Consider the following 23825-nt stretch of genomic DNA (forward strand, 5'->3'; position numbering starts at 1 on the left):
ACACGATAAACGACACACACATATATATATATATATTGGCATACTATAACACCCGAAGTTATGTATACATATGGTGTTACTAGAATCCTTGGGATTATTCCGCAGTTCTTACTCGTATTAGATTGAAATTTCATAAAATCTAAGTCACAATTCAGTTTTAGTTAATCTACTCAATGTTGAACAGGAATTTAAATCTCAGGTGTAGTTGGAGACTTATATGAAGCAGAGAAGGAAGTAAGAAAAGATTGTGGAAGACTTATCCTACTAAGATTATTGTTCACAAATAGTTAAGGATCTGGTATGCTCCACTTTTCGAGAGATCCGAATATTGATTGAAGACAGAAACTAGTAGAGCAGCTTGTTCATCCATTCCTAAGAGTGACAAACTTATGATGATGACGACCAGTAGTAGATACGATATTATATTCTTGAAGATGTCCAAACAAGACAAAACGTACATAGAACTTTTCAATAAATTGTGAATCAATTATAGAATGTTTAACTTAGTCCTTTGGTGTAAGTTTTAGAAATTTGATGTTTTATTGCTTCCAAAATTCATTTGTAAAACTGTTTGTGGTTAAGGGTTAAAGGGCCGTTGGCGAATGTGAACTTTTACATCAAACTGAAATGTTGTACGTACGTCTCGTCGAACTTTACCACAAATATTGCAGAAACTTGAGCTGAACCTTCGTTTCCTCGAGACCCAATAACGTGGTGATTTCGCTTTTTTCCAATTTAATACAGTTGAAATGTCAAGTAAAGTTACAGAAATTTTAATTAAGAATTCGAAACGAAAAAAATTACGCACATGTTTTCTACCAACGGTTCATTGAAAAGCAATAAATAAAGCGAAATGTTACGTGAAATTGTAGAATGTACAAAATATTAGAGAATCAAAAATGGCGTTACGTATTAGCCATTTTTGTGGCTATTATTATCAAGAAAAGCACCACTCATGCTTACATTTTTGAACACAAAGCCTTTATTAAGCAGTTTGACTGCGATGCGGAACAATTTTTGTTAAATCATTTCGTAACATTTGAACTGCAGTTTTTTGTTCTCATTCACCAGTTAATAATTAAAACATTTTTCGTTCATTGCTACCACAAGAATAACGTTTTTGGATAAAAACGTACCTAACTCTAAAAAATGCACATTCTCGTCAAACAGTTGTATTACGTATTACCTTTCATACCCCAATTCACCGACATGTTATTGTTTCAACGTCAATTCCACCGGGAGTTAAATTTTTATAAGGGCAAATTTCATATTTTTTCCGCTACCTGATGCAGCTTGACGAGATAGAAAAATACGAAAAAAAAAAAAGAAGACACGGGTGTCAACCAGTCCACGATCGATCTCGTAACCTTGTTTCTAGACAGCACAACGCATTTCCATAAACAATGACTAATTTGTTCGTTATCATCAATGTTTATTGAAAAAAGATAGGCGTACGTACTACCATACATGGCTTCCAAGTTGTGATTCGAGGTCCGCTGCGCTATAAGCAGTGCGCATCTGATTCAACGCGTAGGTCAGGAAATTTTGTATTTAACAATCGCGAAATTGATGCGCAGTCGCTCACCGCGCAGTGGACCATCACGATTTTTAACCTTTATTATTAGTAATGATACTTTTTAGACGCTTCGGATCAAATTGTTGCTCCTTAACAAAAGTATGATATCTAATACGGCAACCCATTTTTATTTATATAGTTATTCACATGATTCAGGATTTGAATGGCATCATAACCTTTTATTAGTCGTCGAATGTTTGTTTCGTTTTTCCTGTTTACCCGAGTATTTTTGCAGGTGTATGCATAAATAATTTCGGAATGAAATAATGCGATTACATGAAAGCCATGAAACTTTTAAGCAAGCCATACCAATCTCTCTTCCGTGAATAGATTAATGTAGCACGCGAGATAGCGTTCCTTATTATGCATGTTCCATTGTCACGAAAGAAAACTGATTATGTGCAAAACAAAACGCTGCTAACAGCTTTAAATATTGAACGGATTTTCGGAAGAGGTGGCGGGATCGAAGAAGATTGTTTTGATTAAACTTTTCCAGTGACTTTCGTTTTAATTTGAAAACTTAATTTATTTGCGGTATCTCTTCAGCAATAACAAAGGCAAAACAGATTAAGTTTGATGATAAATTAACTGACAAATTCAATGAGAAGCAATTTATTTTTTGCTGGCTCCGTCATAAGCTGCTGTCTTTCGGAGTTATTTCGACTATCAGGTGGCGGTACAGTTATTTAATTTACTTCTACCCCGAAACCGCCAATTAATAGAAACATCAATTACACCTGTCTAAACCAATCCAGAACAGCGACATTCCGGCTTAAAATATTTCAAAATTGTTTTCATTAACAGCCAGTAACTAAGCGTCAATATTCATCTTACATAACATCAACACAATGTTTCTATGATGGCGCATAATCTAAATATAACACTTTATTACAAGTATATAATTCGAGATAACAATTTTTTTTAACTAAAACTCTTGCATATCGAAATTAACCCAATGAGTCATTTCCAATTTCTAGTTAGAAGTTTTAGGAGTCAGCTAGTGTCAAAATACTGTATTATGAGTGGAGATAGCGACACCGATTGTGCTTACAGGGTTGGCAAATACTCTATTATACAGTAGTGGTGAGTTGATAACCAAACATAGAATATTCATCAAAGAGCAGCATGTTTTCATNAAATTACATCCCGGGGTTTTTGTTCTATTTCCAATTTTCTGGGATAAGCATCATACGACCACATCAATCCCAGGAATTCTTCTTTTTTGTAATTTAACTTTTGGCGAGTAAAGAATTTAAATATAACTTTGTTATAATCACTCCCGACAACCTCATCGTCAAGTTTGTACAGTTCCATCAAGCGAACAACAATTTTTAAGTTTAGTAGCAAATAGATAATCAATATGTATAGATTAACACTTTCAAACCCTGTTCCCTTTTCGTTACAACCACTAAGTGGTTTCCTTTTCAGACAATTCACTCAAGCATGCTCGAAATTTACTAATTCCATCAAATGACGATTCCTTTCTTTCCTTTCCCGGGGCGAGACATTTGACGCGGTACCTTTCTCTTATCTTACAATATATTTTCTATTGGTGGTACATATTCTTCCAGCAAAATATTAGGATAACCAGAAAAAGAATGATATATCAAACATAAGAATAACTAAATGAAGAAGACTACCAACATTGGCTTCTTCCTATCTCCTCGAAAACTAAAGCAATCTACATGTGTAAATTTGAGAACAGTAATCTACTCCAGGTCTACCCCTCATATTCCTATTTCTGCTTATAATGCATCTCTAACTACCTTCTCGTACCAACCTATCTCACCTGTTTGTTATCGACTTCCATAAGACCATTTGGTCTCCTATATCTTTTCTAATACTCCCTCATTTCTATCATTTACAACTTCTCGAGAAATTTGCATCATTTTCTGTTTTTCGACTGATTTGTTGGGTTGTCTTAAATTATTTTTTTACCCTAATTAGGACCTACTTCTCCCAATCCCTTATTAGTGATTAGCCATGAGTAACATTAACTCCACTTTTGGATTAAAAATTGTACAAAAACGCCGAAAGTTTTAAATATGTAGTAAAGTTTTGCAAAATTTCATCCAACAACGGTATTAACAAATAAAAATGCCAAAATTTGCCTTGCAACAGTGCAACATTCTTCAAGAAGTAACTAACGATTAACACGTTTAATCAAAAGCCAGAAAGATTAGGTACTTACCCTGTACATCCATTAGTATCTGGAACTAAACTGTTTCGAGCGCTTCTACTGCCTTCAGGCACTAGACTGTACCTATAATTCCTGTTATAATTGTCAGGCACTAGACTATTTCGCGCACTAAGACAAGTGTCCGGCACTAAACTACCCCTAGGGCTCCTGCTGTACACTTCATTAGGAACGAGACTGTGTCTAGGACTTCGCGAAAGTAATTGTTCGTTCACTAAACTGTTTCGAGGACTTAACGCTGATTCTGGCACCAAACTGTTCCTGGGACTTAGAGCGGATTCGGGGACTAGGCTGTTTCGCGGACTTGCAGCACAGTCAGGTACCAAACTATTCCTAGGGCTTAATGCTGATTCGGGAACTAGACTGTGACGCGGACTTTTGGAAGCGTATCCCATAACAGGCTCGGATGCGTCTAGAGAAATATTGGGGACTATGCTGGGACGTGGACTGTTGCTGGTGTTGTGCGGGACAAAAATGCGTCCGACATCGCTATCCACAGGGGACACAGCAATGCTTGCTCTGCGACCTGGACTTGTCCCCGCCGAACGCGCTGGTCGTGTTTGGGGAGACGATGCCGCACTCCTTGATGCCCTTCTACGTCTGGACGATGAACTTCGATGAAGCATTTCTTTCAGTCAGTTGTTAGTACATTTCTCTGAAACTACAATCAAATGATAAAGTAAATACACCCCGGGATGGACCAATTTAATAAATTACCGCTTCTGTGGGTAACTGTGTACAAGTTTAGAACGTTAGTAAACGAGAAATGTCAATTTAGATATGAGCCCTTAAAATATTAGCTTTCTGATCCGTGGACGTACTACTACCTGAAAATATAGTTTTATTTATTGTCCTAAACAAACATCGTCATACAAAAAGAATACTGAGAAGGAGTACAGAAGAAGCCCTATAGAAACAACTTACGAATCTAACTTACGATCTTGTTCTTGTTATTAAACAACTTATATTATTATCGAACTTGTTTGAAATCAAATTAAGGGCGACATAGCTTCAGATTAAATGTAAGATTCATGTAGATATGTGAAAATAGGCTATTATTAGTTCTGTCGCCTCAAATGGATTTAGAAGTGAGTTATCAAAAGTTAGAGCGTTGATTAGTGTCATATCCAATTCGACAACACATTCGCACTGGATAACAACGTTTTGGGATTACTAATTACAATTTCGTACGTGAACGATATCTCTCCATTAATTGAATTAGAATCAGTTTGAGTCGGCCGCAGATGCAAATAATGCTTCCATTCGGGCGAATCCATTAAGAAAGTGACTAATGGATATTTCCCAATGTTACTTGTAATTAAGAGCTTTAATATTAGGCATTAGCCAAACAATTTTCATAAAACGTTGAAGGAAGAAAGCATTCGTCTTTTCAAGACAAACTTTTTTGCATTATGAAAACCTTGTCTTACAAATTTGACATTTTCGGGATATTTTTTTAAAAATTTGATGCGATCTATCGACACCTATACAATCAAAAGTACTACTTTCTTTATTAAGCCTTCTCGATTCGTACAGATGTTTCTTTTTAATGAAGCATCAAAGGTTACGATTTGTTTTTTACGATTAAACGGCTTTCAGTGCTGCTAGGTCAATCAGCATCCAATTGAAAATGAACCAGCGAAGCATTTGATTAAAAAAAAAAGAGTGAAACTGTCGTCGGCCAATCAGCATTTCCCTGTTCAATTAAATGTCTAAATGTCGCCAGTTAAATTGTAACAGTTAACCGTAGCATAGTATTTTTCAGTAGATACTGGCGAATTTTTGGTTTGGCAGGTTGGCAAGGACAACAGGAAACAAATGAATTAACTCCGATTGATCGAATGTTACAATTACCGAGCTTTTGTTTTCACTGCAAACAGCAATACTTGACAAACCGCGGGAGATGTTATAGTTAAAAATAACTGGCTGTTTGGACTGAAACTGACTCAAAGGCCAGTTTCAGATGTTTGTCATTGGATCCGACAATTAGCTGTCAACTATCAAAGCAATAAAAACTTAAGATTCTACAAAGCAATAGTAAATATGTTGTCAATGACTTGAATGTATAGTTTTTTATACAGTAATTTTATCTTCATGTTTGTGTATAAAAATGAAGGCGCTTCTTCATTGTAACTAACCTAATTAATTATTGTTTTGGAGTCAAAATAATACGAATTCCGTTCGTAAAATCAAAAACCATATCGGACTAAGAAAGTCGTCTTAAAATTATGTGGATGATGTCGCAACTCCTAAGCATTTTTCTACTGTTCTCCACGTCCCTGAGACAGTTCGTTATAGCTACGTGACTTTTATAAAGTCTATCGAATTTCATCTGATAAAATCTTGATTAGCAGGCATTCCTTGGGGTGGCATAGCCAACCTAGATGCAATTATCGATGTCGCACACCAGAGCCTCCATCCACCATAGGTCCTTTATCAGAGCGAACTTATTACAAGTCGCGGCAAATTAAATTTTATTCGTTCCAGACTTTCCTACAGGAAATGGAAAAAATCCACCGCAAATTTTAATTGAAAAAAAAACCCTATTTTTTCCGTTTTTATTGTAGAATCTTCTTCACTTAATTAACGTCATTATCACTCTTCTTATTCAAGCTTAATTAAGACAGTCTCCTAAAATTTAACACCTCGGGACTGCTAATTAACAACAACTTAAGGCCATCATTTGTTTATCTTAGCATTCCATCTTATGTTTCGAAACAACAAAAAAAAACCACTTCCAATTAGTGAAGGCGATTTGTTTTGATTTAGATCACAACGGACTTGTAATCAACATAAATTGAATTAGACGGTTCTGAATGAAAAAAAAAAAAGAAATTCAGCCACAAAACCTCATAGGAAAGTTGTTAAACGAAATTTCTAATCTTTTGGCTTGCTCTGGATTATTTACTTCTACTTGAAGCATTTTGGCTTCAGCGAAAAAATGAGCAATTAAACCAAGATCGCTGTCGCGCTTAATGAAGACCTCGAATAACATCGACATGTGGATTGGAACAAGACGAAAAGGAAATGCAAAAAATAGAAAATCAATAAAAACATGTACATATGTATGCATGCACGGTGTTTATGTACAAACGTTCTCATGAAGTGCTTCGCATACAGAGCATTTCGGTGAATTTTCAGAATTTATCATGTATAAATCCCTAGCAACCGCTTTATAAAAGTATTTATCGCATGTGCGAGGTCTGTTCAAAAAGTGTCGTGAATTTTAAATTTCCGCGGGTTACGTATATCAGACGAAAACATTGATGAAGTGAAGAAAATAGTACTGGCCAATCGTCGAATCACCGTTAGAGAAATTGCTGAGGACCTAAGCATATCGACTGGCTCCTGCCATTCGATTTTTACCAATGATTTGGGCATGAGACGGGTCGCCGCGGAATTCGAATCAAAATTGTTCAATTTCGACCAAAATCAGCATCGCATTAACATTGCTAAGGATCTGTTGGACTCTGTCCGCTGCGACCCAAAGCTCCAGAGGGTTATAGCTGGTGACGAATCATGGGTTTATGGTTATGACATGGAAACCAAAGCTCAATCATCCCAATGGAAGCTGCTGGAAGACCGAAAAAAGTGAGTCAAGTTAGGTCGAACGTGAAGGTTTTGCTTACAGTTTTTTTCGATTGCAAGAGCGTGGTGCATCATGAGTTCCTATCACAGGGTAGAACGCTTAATAAGGAATATTACTTGCAAGTTTTGCGCAATTTGCCCAAATCAATCTGCCAAAAAGACCCGGATTTGTGGAAGAACAAAAATTGGCTTTTGCACCATGAAAACGCCCCTGCTCATACATCGTTGGTTGTGCCCAAATTTTTGGCCAAAAATAACACACTATTAATGCCGCAGCGTTCGTATTCCCCAGATCTTTCCTTCTGTGAATGTTTCTTGTTCCCGAAACTGAAGAAGCCCATGAAAAAACGGAATTGAAGAAGGAGCTGAACAAGATTACAAAAAATGAGTTTCTGAAGTGCTTCGAGGTTTGGGAAAAACGTTGGCACAAGCGTATATTCACATTTCTCTGACACTAGAACATCCCACAACCTTAACCATTAATCTAGATCTACCTCTACTCCTCTTAACACTGTATCTACTTCTAATATGTCTTTAACTAATCCTTAATGCCTGAGAAAGCGTCCTACCAGCCTATTTCTTATTGACTTCCATAACGGCCTCTATATTCCTAATGCTTCCTCATTCTTAACTAAAATCCTTCAATACAAAACTATCATTTTATTACGTGTTATTCTATCTTCAATTTTAATTAATAATATTTACACGATAGATAGTTAATGCAGATATATTTATTGTCTATTCGAATCAGTTCGTCCAAGCGTAATTTGTAGAGACAATGTTTTGTTTCCAAGCCAGCTTTGATTACGAAAATACCCCACAATCGATAAACGATCTTGAATTTTTTATGAAGTGCTTTATTTACAAAGAAAATTGAGTCAACTTGTTTTCGTCGTTTTCTTGACCAATTTCTTGGTGTAGGTACTTATAATCGTCAACAGAAAAATATCCAAAAATCAACCATTTCGAATCGAAATCGAAAATGTATTCATACTGTAACAGGTAGGCCGTTTTACACATCATACAGCAAATGAAAAACAGCTAACACTAAAAGACGAACAACCCCGTGCATAATAAATTTTCATTTTCGTTTTCCGGCTGTCTTTCTTGCAGACAAAACGTGAAGGGTCGAAGTAAATATATAGCAAAGCGATGTACAGGAGCAGACACCGTACTTTGAAGTTTACTTCTACAAAACAACCGGCAACCCAATCCGCAACTTTCAACCAAAAACAAAAAAAAAAAACATTCTTCTGATATTTTGGCTTTGCAGCTGTATTATGCGTACGTATTTTACTTGCAGAGGAAAAGCAACTTTTTCAGCAGAAAACTCCTTTCAGCTGTTTACCTACCTGTCTTTACAAACGTATTAAAAAGTATAATGCAATGTTTACCTTATAGATTTTCTTCTAAAACACGGGATTGTAAACTTCAAATAAGGGCTCGTAAGTGACTTAAGTTGGTGTGAGACATCTGTCGGTCTATTATCTTAAACATAAAGAATTACGAAAAAAATTCTGAAGCGGTTTCACATACTGTATAGAGGATTGCTTTTGAATGGTATTCAGCTGAGTAGTTTGAATGTAGTTGTAACCAAAACTTATAAAATATAAATAATTCAGAAACCATTTCACAAATTATGACAGGGTAGGATTTAGAAGAATTTGAGCGAACGAAGTCAGAAGTTATTCCTTTTTACAATGAATTTCCACCTAGTACAAAGTAAATCGTATTGAACTCCACTTAATATAGCATTGTGTTACAGATGGCGTTTACCGCACAGTTTGTAGGATTTTATAATCTTATTCAGCTATTATATAAAATCTTTTACTTTAAATAAAATGCATACATTTGAAAATTAAATCTGATAGTTGGTACATTGGAATGTAATTGTGTAAGTGGCCCCTTCGCTTCTAAACGTGTCTCATTTGTTAGACATGTCCGTCCAATTACGAAATGCCAATTCAACCCTTAGAACAAAGCCTAACACAGACTCTTCTCCCATGTACAGATTGCAACCGAACTGGTCCTCATAAATATGGAAATCAATATTATCTGATCAGGGTTGTCTGAATTTATTCGGCCCTCTCAGTCACCACAGTTACTATCATGTTTGGAATCATATTCAACTCCAATATGTCCCTTATCATCACGACAAACACACGATAAACGACACACACATATATATATATATATTGGCATACTATAACACCCGAAGTTATGTATACATATGGTGTTACTAGAATCCTTGGGATTATTCCGCAGTTCTTACTCGTATTAGATTGAAATTTCATAAAATCTAAGTCACAATTCAGTTTTAGTTAATCTACTCAATGTTGAACAGGAATTTAAATCTCAGGTGTAGTTGGAGACTTATATGAAGCAGAGAAGGAAGTAAGAAAAGATTGTAGAAGACTTATCCTACTAAGAATATTGTTCAGAAATATTGTAGTTAAGGATATGGTATGCTACACTTTTCGAGAGATTCGAAGATCGATTGAAGACAGAAACTAGTAAAGCAGTTTGTCCATCCATTCTTAGGAGCGACAAACTTATGATGGTGACGACCAGTAGTAGATACGATATTATATTCTTGAAGATGTCCAAACAAGACAAAACGTACATAGAACTTTTCAATAAATTGTGAATCAATTATAGAATGTTTAACTTAGTCCTTTGGTGTAAGTTTTAGAAATTTGATGTTTTATTGCTTCCAAAATTCATTTGTAAAACTGTTTGTGGTTAAGGGTTAAAGGTCCGTTGGCGAATGTGAACTTTTACATCAAACTGAAATGTTGTACGTACGTCTCGTCGAACTTTACCACAAATATTGCAGAAACTTGAGCTGAACCTTCGTTTCCTCGAGACCCAATAACGTGGTGATTTCGCTTTTTTCCAATTTAATACAGTTGAAATGTCAAGTAAAGTTACAGAAATTTTAATTAAGAATTCGAAACGAAAAAAATTACGCACATGTTTTCTACCAACGGTTCATTGAAAAGCAATAAATAAAGCGAAATGTTACGTGAAATTGTAGAATGTACAAAATATTAGAGAATCAAAAATGGCGTTACGTATTAGCCATTTTTGTGGCTATTATTATCAAGAAAAGCACCACTCATGCTTACATTTTTGAACACAAAGCCTTTATTAAGCAGTTTGACTACGATGCGGAACAATTTTTGTTAAATCATTTCGTAACATTTGAACTGCTGTTTTTCGTTCTCATTCACCAGTTAATAATTAAAACATTTTTCGTTCATTGCTACCACAAGAATAACGTTTTTGGATAAAAACGTACCTAACTCTAAAAAATGCACATTCTCGTCAAACAGTTGTATTACGTATTACCTTTCATACCCCAATTCACCGACATGTTATTGTTTCAACGTCAATTCCACCGGGAGTTAAATTTTTATAAGGGCAAATTTCATATTTTTTCCGCTACCTGATGCAGCTTGACGAGATAGAAAAATACGAAAAAAAAAAAAGAAGACACGGGTGTCAACCAGTCCACGATCGATCTCGTAACCTTGTTTCTAGACAGCACAACGCATTTCCATAAACAATGACTAATTTGTTCGTTATCATCAATGTTTATTGAAAAAAGATAGGCGTACGTACTACCATACATGGCTTCCAAGTTGTGATTCGAGGTCCGCTGCGCTATAAGCAGTGCGCATCTGATTCAACGCGTAGGTCAGGAAATTTTGTATTTAACAATCGCGAAATTGATGCGCAGTCGCTCACCGCGCAGTGGACCATCACGATTTTTAACCTTTATTATTAGTAATGATACTTTTTAGACGCTTCGGATCAAATTGTTGCTCCTTAACAAAAGTATGATATCTAATACGGCAACCCATTTTTATTTATATAGTTATTCACATGATTCAGGATTTGAATGGCATCATAACCTTTTATTAGTCGTCGAATGTTTGTTTCGTTTTTCCTGTTTACCCGAGTATTTTTGCAGGTGTATGCATAAATAATTTCGGAATGAAATAATGCGATTACATGAAAGCCATGAAACTTTTAAGCAAGCCATACCAATCTCTCTTCCGTGAATAGATTAATGTAGCACGCGAGATAGCGTTCCTTATTATGCATGTTCCATTGTCACGAAAGAAAACTGATTATGTGCAAAACAAAACGCTGCTAACAGCTTTAAATATTGAACGGATTTTCGGAAGAGGTGGCGGGATCGAAGAAGATTGTTTTGATTAAACTTTTCCAGTGACTTTCGTTTTAATTTGAAAACTTAATTTATTTGCGGTATCTCTTCAGCAATAACAAAGGCAAAACAGATTAAGTTTGATGATAAATTAACTGACAAATTCAATGAGAAGCAATTTATTTTTTGCTGGCTCCGTCATAAGCTGCTGTCTTTCGGAGTTATTTCGACTATCAGGTGGCGGTACAGTTATTTAATTTACTTCTACCCCGAAACCGCCAATTAATAGAAACATCAATTACACCTGTCTAAACCAATCCAGAACAGCGACATTCCGGCTTAAAATATTTCAAAATTGTTTTCATTAACAGCCAGTAACTAAGCGTCAATATTCATCTTACATAACATCAACACAATGTTTCTATGATGGCGCATAATCTAAATATAACACTTTATTACAAGTATATAATTCGAGATAACAATTTTTTTTAACTAAAACTCTTGCATATCGAAATTAACCCAATGAGTCATTTCCAATTTCTAGTTAGAAGTTTTAGGAGTCAGCTAGTGTCAAAATACTGTATTATGAGTGGAGATAGCGACACCGATTGTGCTTACAGGGTTGGCAAATACTCTATTATACAGTAGTGGTGAGTTGATAACCAAACATAGAATATTCATCAAAGAGCAGCATGTTTTCATGCTAGTAATTTTGAGAATTCGGTTAGTTTAAGACTGCTTTCAGAGAAGCAGGTCATATTTTATGGTAGACGTAGCTGAAGGGACATATTAGACATATTAGAAGCAGAAAAGTAGTTAAAGGAAGTATAGGGTTGTTCGGAAAGTCATTTCGTTTTTTCCCGACAGAGGATTTAATTGTATTCTTTTGCACCCAACTTCACATTTAAGCCGTNATTAATTAATTAGACAGCAAATAGTTAAATAAAAGTAGTTATATAGTGAAGAAGGTGATTAAATACGTGACCATATTATGCATAAATTTGGTATCAGCTTAAACAGTCTGCCAATAATTTAAGCTTTATTATTTTTGTTATTTTATGAAAATGGCAGACGATATAAAGTTAGTAAAACATCACTTACTCGTAAGCTATTTAAAGTCAACAAGGGACGTTACGTCTCACTTAAAACCGTTACTTATTCAGAATTCATAACAATAAAAACATATTTTAAGCTTCCAAAAGGGCAGAGTTGCAATCCCACGTTTCAATTTGCGTCAGCCAAATAATTTTTATGAGAATATCAAGGCAGTAACTGATACATAAATGAATGCGAACTCTAATATAATTGTACGGTTTTCATATTAAGAAAAAAAGTATCTCTCGACGTGTAAAATTATTCCCATGTGGCTTACACCTCTTCCAACTATGTAAATTTACAGATTTTTTCAACATATTAACCGTGTAAAAAAAACAGGATGTGTGTGTGTTACATTAAAAAAAAGTAGCGCTGCGGAAAACCGCTTTTCTGGAATATTATCTTACGGCGCGGCGTGGAAAAGCGTTAATTAGTGCAGATGAAATTGGATATCATTAAGCTAAGTTGTTTTTTACAAAATTTAACTAGCGCCAGTATCGATTACTTTTTGTTCATCGCAAACTTAAACCATTCTATTTTGTACATACATAAATGTTAGCTAAGAAGATTATAAGTGGGTACATTCATTTTTAAATGGCCTCTTTTCTTTTAATGAGTTCATAGCATGCAGGGTGATTATATACAAACGGGCTTAGGTTTAGTTGATTTACCTTGCTTTCGTTATTACTATTCAAGTTTATCTCACTCAATGTTGTTAGATAGCTCGCCTACACGAAATAGAAATTTTTCGTGCAATTTCACGAAAATATGACAAAGTGTCTTAGTCGCGCACGCGTGAGCCGTGCCACACGTCGTCCCGCACTCTTTGGTAATGAACGCATTGGGGGTTGTGTTACATTTTATACCTACATCGATCATACGTTTAAACGAAGTGTTAATATACGTGTTCTTGCAGTCTGGTTGGTACAGATCTACTAGATTGCCCTACGTAATTGATTATTTCTTTTTCGTACCAAAAATGAGTGTTGAAGTTATCTAAAATACGATGTCATATAAATTCCGACTTCTTCAATCTTCTCATTCTTAAATAGATATTGAGAAGCTTCAAGAAGTTTAAATTGAGTTTATAAACCAACAGGCCTACTTATCAATACATACGTAAATACTTTTCTGATTTTTAAGGGTGGAAAGTCTTTTTTTGATTCAGATGTAAAAGACATTGTGAAAAATTACAAGTTGCATGAATTTTTTAAAAATAAATTCATTTTCTTGATTTAAAAAAATAAAGATATCGATAGATGTGGATTAAAAATAACCCCCTGTCATACCTGTTTATGTGTTCAGTTTCGGTAATTCGATAACTGATCGCGAGGGATGAAAAAACGTAATTCAAGCCGACTTTGAGATTTTATACACATGTTACCTCTTTAGGTAGCAAGATAAAACAACATAATTTTTCTCTCTCAACTCAAACGAAAATGGATTAATATACGTATAGTGACGAAGGCATAACTTGCACAAATTTGAATACATCAAGGAGAACCAATTATAAGTCCACTTGCACTTGACCGCTAATGGCAATTTTTCTTTCGTGCACGAACTAACAACATTTCAAACCAAACACGATAAAGTCCCGGCCACTATTAGAAAACAAGTCATCAAACGACTGACATTCTTTCACATCCTTCATGCATAAATCATCCCGCTCATGTCGGGTGCGCTTTTCCAGTTTAATAACCAAGTTATGGAATATCGATAAAATAGCAATTACATATTAAAATATTCTACATCCTACCGACAAAATGTTAATAGTTTTGCTGTCGCATTGAACCAACAGCAGGAAAAAATTACAAACTTCGTGTCCGAATGTTCACAACAACATGAACAAGATTTTCCAGTGTGATATTGTCAATAAAAAACAACGTCGAATTTTTTGGTGGTTGTTTTTCACACAACTATTTATTATATTATTATACTACTCTATTTTCTAATTGCAAACATACACACTTTAACATAAAAAAGCACAAATTATTATATATGTAAGGACTTGTCACAGGTTTATCTGAAAATATCAGCTGTTTCTCTGACAACTGTCCTAAACTAGCCGAACTCTTTAACATCTTCCGAACAAGGCGAAACATCCCTCAATATCAGCTCGCCACCATTGTATACATGTTTATGCATATCAATTCGAATTTTCATTGTTTGAATTTGAACTTGATTCTGAGAAGCAAATCAATTTAATATGTTCTTCACGAAATTTCGTTTGTAAACAATATACCGCAAACGAGAACTAATAAATTGGTTTTGCTGTAGTTCATTCATGACCAAAACAAGCAGATAACCGAAAATTACATAAATCCGGGTGTGTAAATTACGGTTATCGATACGGTGAAGGAAATTTAATTAGAAAACACCCTTACATGATAATAAACGGTATAGTACAAAAACAGTTACCTGCTAGGAAAATGAATAAATAATACCATAAATATATCGCATAGTTTTAGATAATCCTCCTGGTAATTAATTTAATTACCTGTATAACATTTGATTGAACCTTTTTAAATCAAGGTGTGTTTCTTTTTTCTGGAATGTATTAAAGAAATGATTGCATTAAGGATTTTCACATGTATGTAGGCAACCCATCATATATAGTGTCAAAGAAGACCAGGTTTCTAGGCGGCATATACTGGATCATTCTAGGACACGGCCAGTCTCTATAAATAGTTGTCGAGAGATCGAGTGTAGTAGTACGAGTCAGAGAGTTCGAGGAGATGGAAAGCGAAAAATAAGCAGCGAAGAAGTGACAAAGTATTCATATGGTAGTGAATTGATAAATGATTAATTAATTAGACAGCAAATAGTTAAATAAAAGTAGTTATATAGTGAAGAAGGTGATTAAATACGTGACCATATTATGCATAAATTTGGTATCAGCTTAAACAGTCTGCCAATAATTTAAGCTTTATTATTTTTGTTATTTTATGAAAATGGCAGACGATATAAAGTTAGTAAAACATCACTTACTCGTAAGCTATTTAAAGTCAACAAGGGACGTTACGTCTCACTTAAAACCGTTACTTATTCAGAATTCATAACATTAAAAACATATTTTAAGCTTCCAAAAGGGCAGAGTTGCAATCCCACGTTTCAATTTGCGTCAGCCAAATAATTTTTATGAGAATATCAAGGCAGTAACTGATACATAAATGAATGCGAACTCTAATATAATTGTACGGTTTTCATATTAAGAAAAAAAGTATCTCTCGACGTGTAAAATTATTCCCATGTGGCTTACACCTCTTCCAACTATGTAAATTTACAGATTTTTTCAACATATTAACCGTGTAAAAAAAACAGGATGTGTGTGTGTTACATTAAAAAAAAGTAGCGCTGCGGAAAACCGCTTTTCTGGAATATTATCTTACGGCGCGGCGTGGAAAAGCGTTAATTAGTGCAGATGAAATTGGATATCATTAAGCTAAGTTGTTTTTTACAAAATTTAACTAGCGCCAGTATCGATTACTTTTTGTTCATCGCAAACTTAAACCATTCTATTTTGTACATACATAAAAGTCAGCTAAGAAGATTATAAGTGGGTACATTCATTTTTAAATGGCCTCTTTTCTTTTAATGAGTTCATAGCATGCAGGGTGATTATATACAAACGGGCTTAGGTTTAGTTGATTTACCTTGCTTTCGTTATTACTATTCAAGTTTATCTCACTCAATGTTGTTAGATAGCTCGCCTACACGAAATAGAAATTTTTCGTGCAATTTCACGAAAATATGACAAAGTGTCTTAGTCGCGCACGCGTGAGCCGTGCCACACGTCGTCCCGCACTCTTTGGTAATGAATGCATTGGGGGTTGTGTTACATTTTATACCTACATCGATCATACGTTTAAACGAAGTGTTAATATACGTGTTCTTGCAGTCTGGTTGGTACAGATCTACTAGATTGCCCTACGTAATTGATTATTTCTTTTTCGTACCAAAAATGAGTGTTGAAGTTATCTAAAATACGATGTCATATAAATTCCGACTTCTTCAATCTTCTCATTCTTAAATAGATATTGAGAAGCTTCAAGAAGTTTAAATTGAGTTTATAAACCAACAGGCCTACTTATCAATACATACGTAAATACTTTTCTGATTTTTAAGGGTGGAAAGTCTTTTTTTGATTCAGATGTAAAAGACATTGTGAAAAATTACAAGTTGCATGAATTTTTTAAAAATAAATTCATTTTCTTGATTTAAAAAAATAAAGATATCGATAGATGTGGATTAAAAATAACCCCCTGTCATACCTGTTTATGTGTTCAGTTTCGGTAATTCGATAACTGATCGCGAGGGATGAAAAAACGTAATTCAAGCCGACTTTGAGATTTTATACACATGTTACCTCTTTAGGTAGCAAGATAAAACAACATAATTTTTCTCTCTCAACTCAAACGAAAATGGATTAAAATATCCAAGAAATTTTTGACTCTTTGTCAAGAGTACAAACGGTGTGGCCCAAACATGTAAGTAATTAAAATGAAAAACGAAACTATTAGAAAATCGAAAACTACTAAAACAGTTATATTATGTTAATAATATTATTTTTTGTGTATGTAATGAGACTTATTCTAGAATACAAACAACAACAAAACAAGAATATTTACCTTCGCCTTTTTTTTTACTTTTTACGTGCACTATTAATTATTTTTTTAATCGATAATCAATTTTTATAGTGTGTACAATTAATAAGGTACCTATTAGATCCACAAAACACTTAAAAAGTTTATAAAGTAATACCGTCTACATTTCTAAACCATCAAACAATTTATTATCTTAAACACCTACAGTAGGCAATGTTCTTAATAGTTAATAATTAATTAATTAGAATTGTTGGTATTGTAAATGCAAAAATTTTGATACTTTGACGTAATCTCGACCGCCGTGTGACGCTTTTGTAAACATTTGGAACGTTAAAGGGGGAGCGTTCCAACCGATGCAGACGGTCGCGTCCAAACTGATGGTATTTGACGTCGGGACGCTGCCGTCGAGGCGCGCATCCTCGAGACACCGTTACAAACATTCCTACCACTCAACCCATGACCCGACAGCTAACAGTTCGCGCTACAAGAATAACATAACCCCAATACCCTTACGAAACAAACAAGATCATCTCAAGTCTGTGTTTTCTTGTCAGATTTATTGCGAATGGACTTTCCCAGGATAACAGGATTTGTAAAATATGTTTTTTATTGATACACTTAAATGCAAGACTATTACACCCATGCGCAGTAAATGTAATTTTATATGTATAGAAGGAACTTATTAGTTCTAATCGGCACGCCGTGCTTTACTAAGTTCGGTCAAACATATGAAATGCTACAGTTAGATCAAATATCACTACCTAGATGGCGATATACTGCTCATAGCTTAATAATATAATTTCACAAGAAACGCAAAAGAAATTTTCTAATCTAATTTATCATTGTTTTTCCTTTCCTTTTTATCGTAATCTTCAAGTTTAGCTGAAGGCTTAATCCTTTATTTTTCCCAAGAATTACAAGTTGTCTAAGGGATAAGATTAAAGATGTTTTGCAACCATTTTAAAAGGTCCTATTTCTATGACGACAAATATTGTCCTTTTCTTAAATTTCGCTACTTTCCCATTTTCTATTATTTTAAATTACAGTCACCTTCTATCTCTAACACTCAACTTAAAACGACCCCATCGGATAAAGCCCAAATATTTTGTAATGATTAGTACATATATCAAAGCCGATCAGAAAATAATATTTTCTGACTAAAAACATTAAACGAAATACATAATCATTATTCACAAATAACGTAACACTATGAAAATAATCATTACAATGTACAAAGTATGAGCCTTGTGTATCTAGAACACAGAGCTTTTTAATTGCTCCAGGCAAATATGTCAACAAACTGAGCTTTTGTTTTGGCAAAGCAGATTCAGCAAGGAAAAAGAATACTAAGTACATTCGTTAACAGAAGTACAAGTGAGAAGTTAAACAATGTTACATTAAATTAAGAAAGTTCTTTGGAAATTTTTGTTTGCCACAACACAAGTTTTAAAGATGGTCGAAAGAGCTTTTTATCGTTGTGTCTATTAATTGTATGGTCGACTGGTAGAAACAGCAAGAAACATTCGACAAAGTTGTTAATTAAACTTACTAGGAGAAGGTTCCTGATAGATATTAGATTAAACTTGGAATTGATTGTTTTCAGTCAGCGACAAACAAGGAATCGCTTTGTTTCGCTTTTTATTCATGAAGTGTTCTTTCATTTGATTTATAATCGTAACGAGGAAGACTACCCCTTCCTGCAGGACAATTACGTAATTAAATTAAAATTGTGTAATTGTTTATTATTGAAATGTATTTAACTAGAACATTAAAAGAATAGAGTGAACAATAAATATGAACCTCGAAGGTGAGTTAATTTGAATAATTGAGCCTTTATATCTTGAAGGGTTTCAATCTACAGATTGAAGGAAGAAACTAAAAGTAAGAGAAGCTAAATAAACACCGTTGGTTATTTTTTTCTTGGTGTTGCTAAGCTTAATTACAATACTTTGCTTGGTTTCTGGAAGTTTTACAAATCTAAGGAGCAAGCAAAAAAGTTTTAATGGAAGTTACCACTTAGAATTATCTAATAATTTTATAAGGTTGGAATAAATTCATTAAAAGTTTGTTCATGGAAAAAAGGTCGGGCGCATTCGTTTCTTATTTGGAAAACCAATTAGCGCATTAGGTATTTTGAACAAATTTTTAGGTAAACATGATCAGTTGTTACTCAAAAGATTAGCATTTATTAACACTGTCCCCATTTAAATTGTAATTCGGAAGCAGTTACGATAGAATAAGGCAACAAGAACGAAGTGAATTACGTTGGTTCTAATTCCTAAAGAAGTATATCCGATAAAGTGAAAGATCTGAAATAAACTGGGGTAGTTCAACCAGGGAAATAAAGGGCAATATAATTATCTGGGTAATTTCATGGTAATTATAAATAATCCGGACATAAGTCTGACAGGAATAAAGTACCTTAGAAATAAATTGGCCTTATCTAAGAAACGTTTATGTCTAGTCGTAAAAAGAAACATTAACGCGTAAAATACATAACGACTCTGTTCTTTCCTTTGCCAGAATACGGCACATCACGTCCTGGAATTCCAGTCGGATGGTACATGCGCCATTAGATCCGAAATTACTATCTCTACCAGGGATAAACTAAGCTCGACCGACGGCTCATCGCATAATTTAAAACGTGATCTCAGAAAAATGTACGTAATGCACGCCCAGGATGCCGGGATTCATATAACTTTCCTTATTTTACCTGGGATGATATATTAAAATTGCATTTGATCATTTTCGTGGCATTCTCATCGACGAGAACGTGTCAGAAACAATTTATACCGAAATTAGAAAACAAACAAAATCTTCGACGTGATTTGAACTTCGTTTAATAAATTTTTAAATTGCATATTTATAGCACGAGGAGATAGGAAATATTGAACTAACCAAAAAAAATACTGAAGCTAATTTAGGTACATTTCTTCCTATACGTCAAAAACCGTAACTAGAATAGTACAGGAGGATGGAAAAAGGGCGAAAGAACTATTAGGGGATGATCAATTTAGGTTTAAAAGCAACAGAGGAACTTAGGAAGTCATTCAAGCTTTACAGGTAACAATAGAGAAACGATAGAAAAAAGAAAGAGTGCCTACACAGGATTTGTAGATTTAGAAAAAGCTTTTGACAATGTTAAATGGGACAAGATGTTAAATATACTTAAAAATGTAGGGATGAATGAGTTATAGAGATAGAAGAGTGATACTTAGTTTGTATAACGATCAACAGGCAGTTATAAAGCTGGGGCTGCAACGCAGAGAAGTAAATATTAGGAAGGGAGTCAGGCAGGGATGCACACTGTCACCGCTACTTTATAATTTATACATCGAAGACCCGATCAACATCATTAAAGACAGTACAACTGTAGGGATAGATATACAGGGGCAAAAGATTAGTACGCTTAGATTTTCAGATGATATAGCAGTATCAGCATCTAGCAAGGATGAGTTAGAGATAATTTAGATCAGATTACTGTTCGCAAATAGTTAAAGATGTGGATTGTTCTAATTTTAGGGAAATGCGAAAAGTAACTCAGGATAGGAAAGAGTGGAGATGCGTGTCCAACCAGTCTTAGGATTGACGACCTTGTGATGATGAGTCAAAACAAGAATTTTCCCTTCATGAAAGAAAATACTCATGCATAAAATAACGATTTTTGTTTGTAAATTTTATCAATCAACATCTTAAGCCTGTTTCTCCCATGCCTAGTTGATGTAAGTTAAAATTCAAATTTATATTGCGTTGTAATCTTTGCGCTGAAAGGTTTCATGAATAGCTTACTTTTAGACATGATGACCAGAAAAACGCATTCGTTTAGTAGATGATAAAATTGCTGAGTGATGAGACATGCAGAACCTTCGCCAAAATATGCTAGGACATGTCAGAAGTGAATTCAATTTTGTTATTTCTTTTAACAGACAATATGCGAACAAGTAAAACGGCTATAAAGTAAAGCTTTCAACAAACGTAGACGAATTTAAAGCATAAAATAATAGGTCAAAACAAAATTATACGATACTCGATAGTGGACTACGATTTTTGGACAAAGGGCTTAGCAGATGGTTATTATTAGATACCCTGTAAATGATATCAGACACTCTTTATTTGAAAATATGTGAAATATGTCTATACTTATTAGATGTTATAAAACATTAATAAAAGCCTTCAGTGTAACAGTATACGATCTAAATGTTTTCGTGAGATGTAATTGAGACTTGGTTCTTCAAAACCCATTAGAAAATAGAAGACGCTTGGAGGAAGAATGATAAGTTGACTTTTAAGAATATGTACTTGCATCGGGACTAAAAATAAAATACCTAATCATAACTACAAGGTGGTGTAGTTCAAGTTACATCTAGAACGAGTAGCTTTTAATTAAAAGATTTGTAATACAGATAGACTATTCCCGTAGGTTCTTTTCAAACATAAATTATGTGTTGATGATCCCTATAGATCTCTAAATAGATTTATTTAAGTCCATAGAGTCGTCAGTCTTAACTGGTTGGGCACGCACCTCCATTATCTATCTTCCTATCCTGCGCTAATCTTCGTATTTCCCTAAAGCTAGAGCAACTCAGTAATCTAATCTGTCTACCTCTACTCCTGTTTCTGCTTCTAATATGTCTTTGACTAGTCCTTCATGCCTGCGAAGGTGTCCTACCAACCTATCTCTCCTATATTTCATTGACTTCCATAGAGTTCTCTGTTCTTTCTAATACCTCTTCATTTCTAAACCTTCTCTATCCACTGTATCCTCACATCTAGAACGCTTCTAATCTTTCGTTTTTCTCCGCGCCCACCGTCCGAGTTTCACACCCGCACAGAGCCGTGCTAAAGCCCATTCAACCGTACGCTATCCTTTACTTTATCCTGAATTATCTGAGTTCCTAAATAGCAAAACTTAGCGAATTGTTCTAATTTTTCGTCTCGTATCGTTATATTCACTTTTTTCCTACTTTTTCTTCCCTGGCATACCAATATTGAGAAACATGGTAAACAAATTTTGTATTTCGGTTTTACCTCTATTTTGTATTTTAAGCGTGTCATACAAACAAAACGTAATCTATAATCATCACCGGACAGTTTAGACAAATCGATAAATTAAAATCACTAATTAAAATCTGTGGCGCAACTGGGTAAAAACGTACCTATGTAGGGTGAAAATCGAAGCCAGGGTGAGGACAAAAATAGAGTTTATTTAATTATTCAACACTACCGTTACGCCTTTAGATCCAAGCTTTTATCAAGATGAGTACATAAAGTCAATAGTTTTTTTTTACGTTACGTTAAAAATCTACCTTGATAAAACCTTCCATCATAAAGCGAAATGTTGGTGTTAGTTTATTAAATAATTTTTTTGTCTCCTACCTGGCTTTTATTTTGGTAGTACTAAATTCATAAAAAAAGGAGAAGAAATGGAAATTAAATTAAAATGTTACCTTTTTTGGTACAGAACATTAAACGTGTATACTTTAAATACTTTGCATAGCCGTTTACCCTATTTTGATGATTTTTATACCACATGAACTTCCCCGTTCCTCTGTCTTTTGTTTTACAATCATTATTTTCTCTTTTTTATGTACTTGCTACACCCAGAGACGTGACTACACATATTATAGAACGTTTTTTATCGTAAAAGGGTTAATATCAAACCTATTACCTTAAAGCAAAAAAAAAAAAGATTCCCTATAATAATAAAAAAAAACCAACGATCACATGTTTACGAGAACAAGCTCGCAGCTTTTTTTATTTCAAGTATAGAACTCGATTTGATCTTTTATTTCCCGCTAATGCGTTTTATTGGAAATAATTTTGAAATCTCGGAAAACCGATTCGCTGCTTTATTGCTCCAGAATTAGTTTCGATTTTTATTATCGCATTTCCCAAGTTGGTTCGCCCATTTCCACATAACAACCCTATTAATGAACCCTTCCTTGACTCGTTTCAGTTCAGACAGAATTTCGATATATCGTAAACCGGCGAGAAAAAAGGAGAATAAAAAGAAGTCGAATCCCGATGTAATGAGATAGACTTTCGCCAACATTATTATTGAAAATCTAACTTATCTAAGCAAAAAAAAAGAGTTGTAAAATGTATGTTTGCACATGATACGCCCCAAAGAACCTACATAAAAAGAAATATATTACAATTGCCGAAACCGTTCGATTTACTCAATTTTTCGGTGACGTAAAATTGTTTTAATAAAAAAAGTCTGAAGAAAATAATATTCGATCGCCCTGTATATGTTTAAGTTTTTACTACTAATTATTTAATTAATATTAGTAGCTTACAACGACATCTGCAGTTATTAAAGCGATTGTATTTCTTGCAAGACTAATGCTCGTTGCGCTATCTGTCGAAGCTTCTTATAAACAGTTTCGAATTGATCACTTGAAAATGATGCCTACAGCGACATCTGTGAGCGAAAGTTATAGTAAAATTCAAAAAGTTAAATAAATTGAAAATTATTATTAGAAAGGGGTTTTAAACTAAAAAATCGTTAATATAAAGTAATTTTCTTATTTTACTGACCTAAAGTTGTTCTTTAAAATACAAAATACTTCAAAAATTTCATCCCTTTTT

At 34.3% G+C, this 23825-nt stretch overlaps 1 protein-coding gene across 1 annotated transcript in view; it reads right to left on the reverse strand.

Annotated features, from left to right (window-relative positions):
* The window catches only part of LOC108741792, a 35542-nt gene extending 18039 nt beyond the window's left edge, over window positions 1-17503 (reverse strand). Inside the window, exons 1-2 of the mRNA XM_025975630.1 lie at window positions 17259-17503; window positions 3768-4434 (exon numbers count right to left, since the gene is read on the reverse strand). Coding sequence (XP_025831415.1) covers window positions 3768-4399 — 632 coding nt within the window. The 5' untranslated portion in view covers window positions 4400-4434; window positions 17259-17503. The remainder of the gene's footprint in view (window positions 1-3767; window positions 4435-17258) is intronic.
* Between the last annotated feature and the right edge of the window lie 6322 nt (window positions 17504-23825).

This window comes from Agrilus planipennis, unplaced genomic scaffold (assembly GCF_000699045.2).
Source record: "Agrilus planipennis isolate EAB-ADULT unplaced genomic scaffold, Apla_2.0 scaffold216, whole genome shotgun sequence".
NCBI lineage: Eukaryota > Metazoa > Arthropoda > Insecta > Coleoptera > Buprestidae > Agrilus > Agrilus planipennis.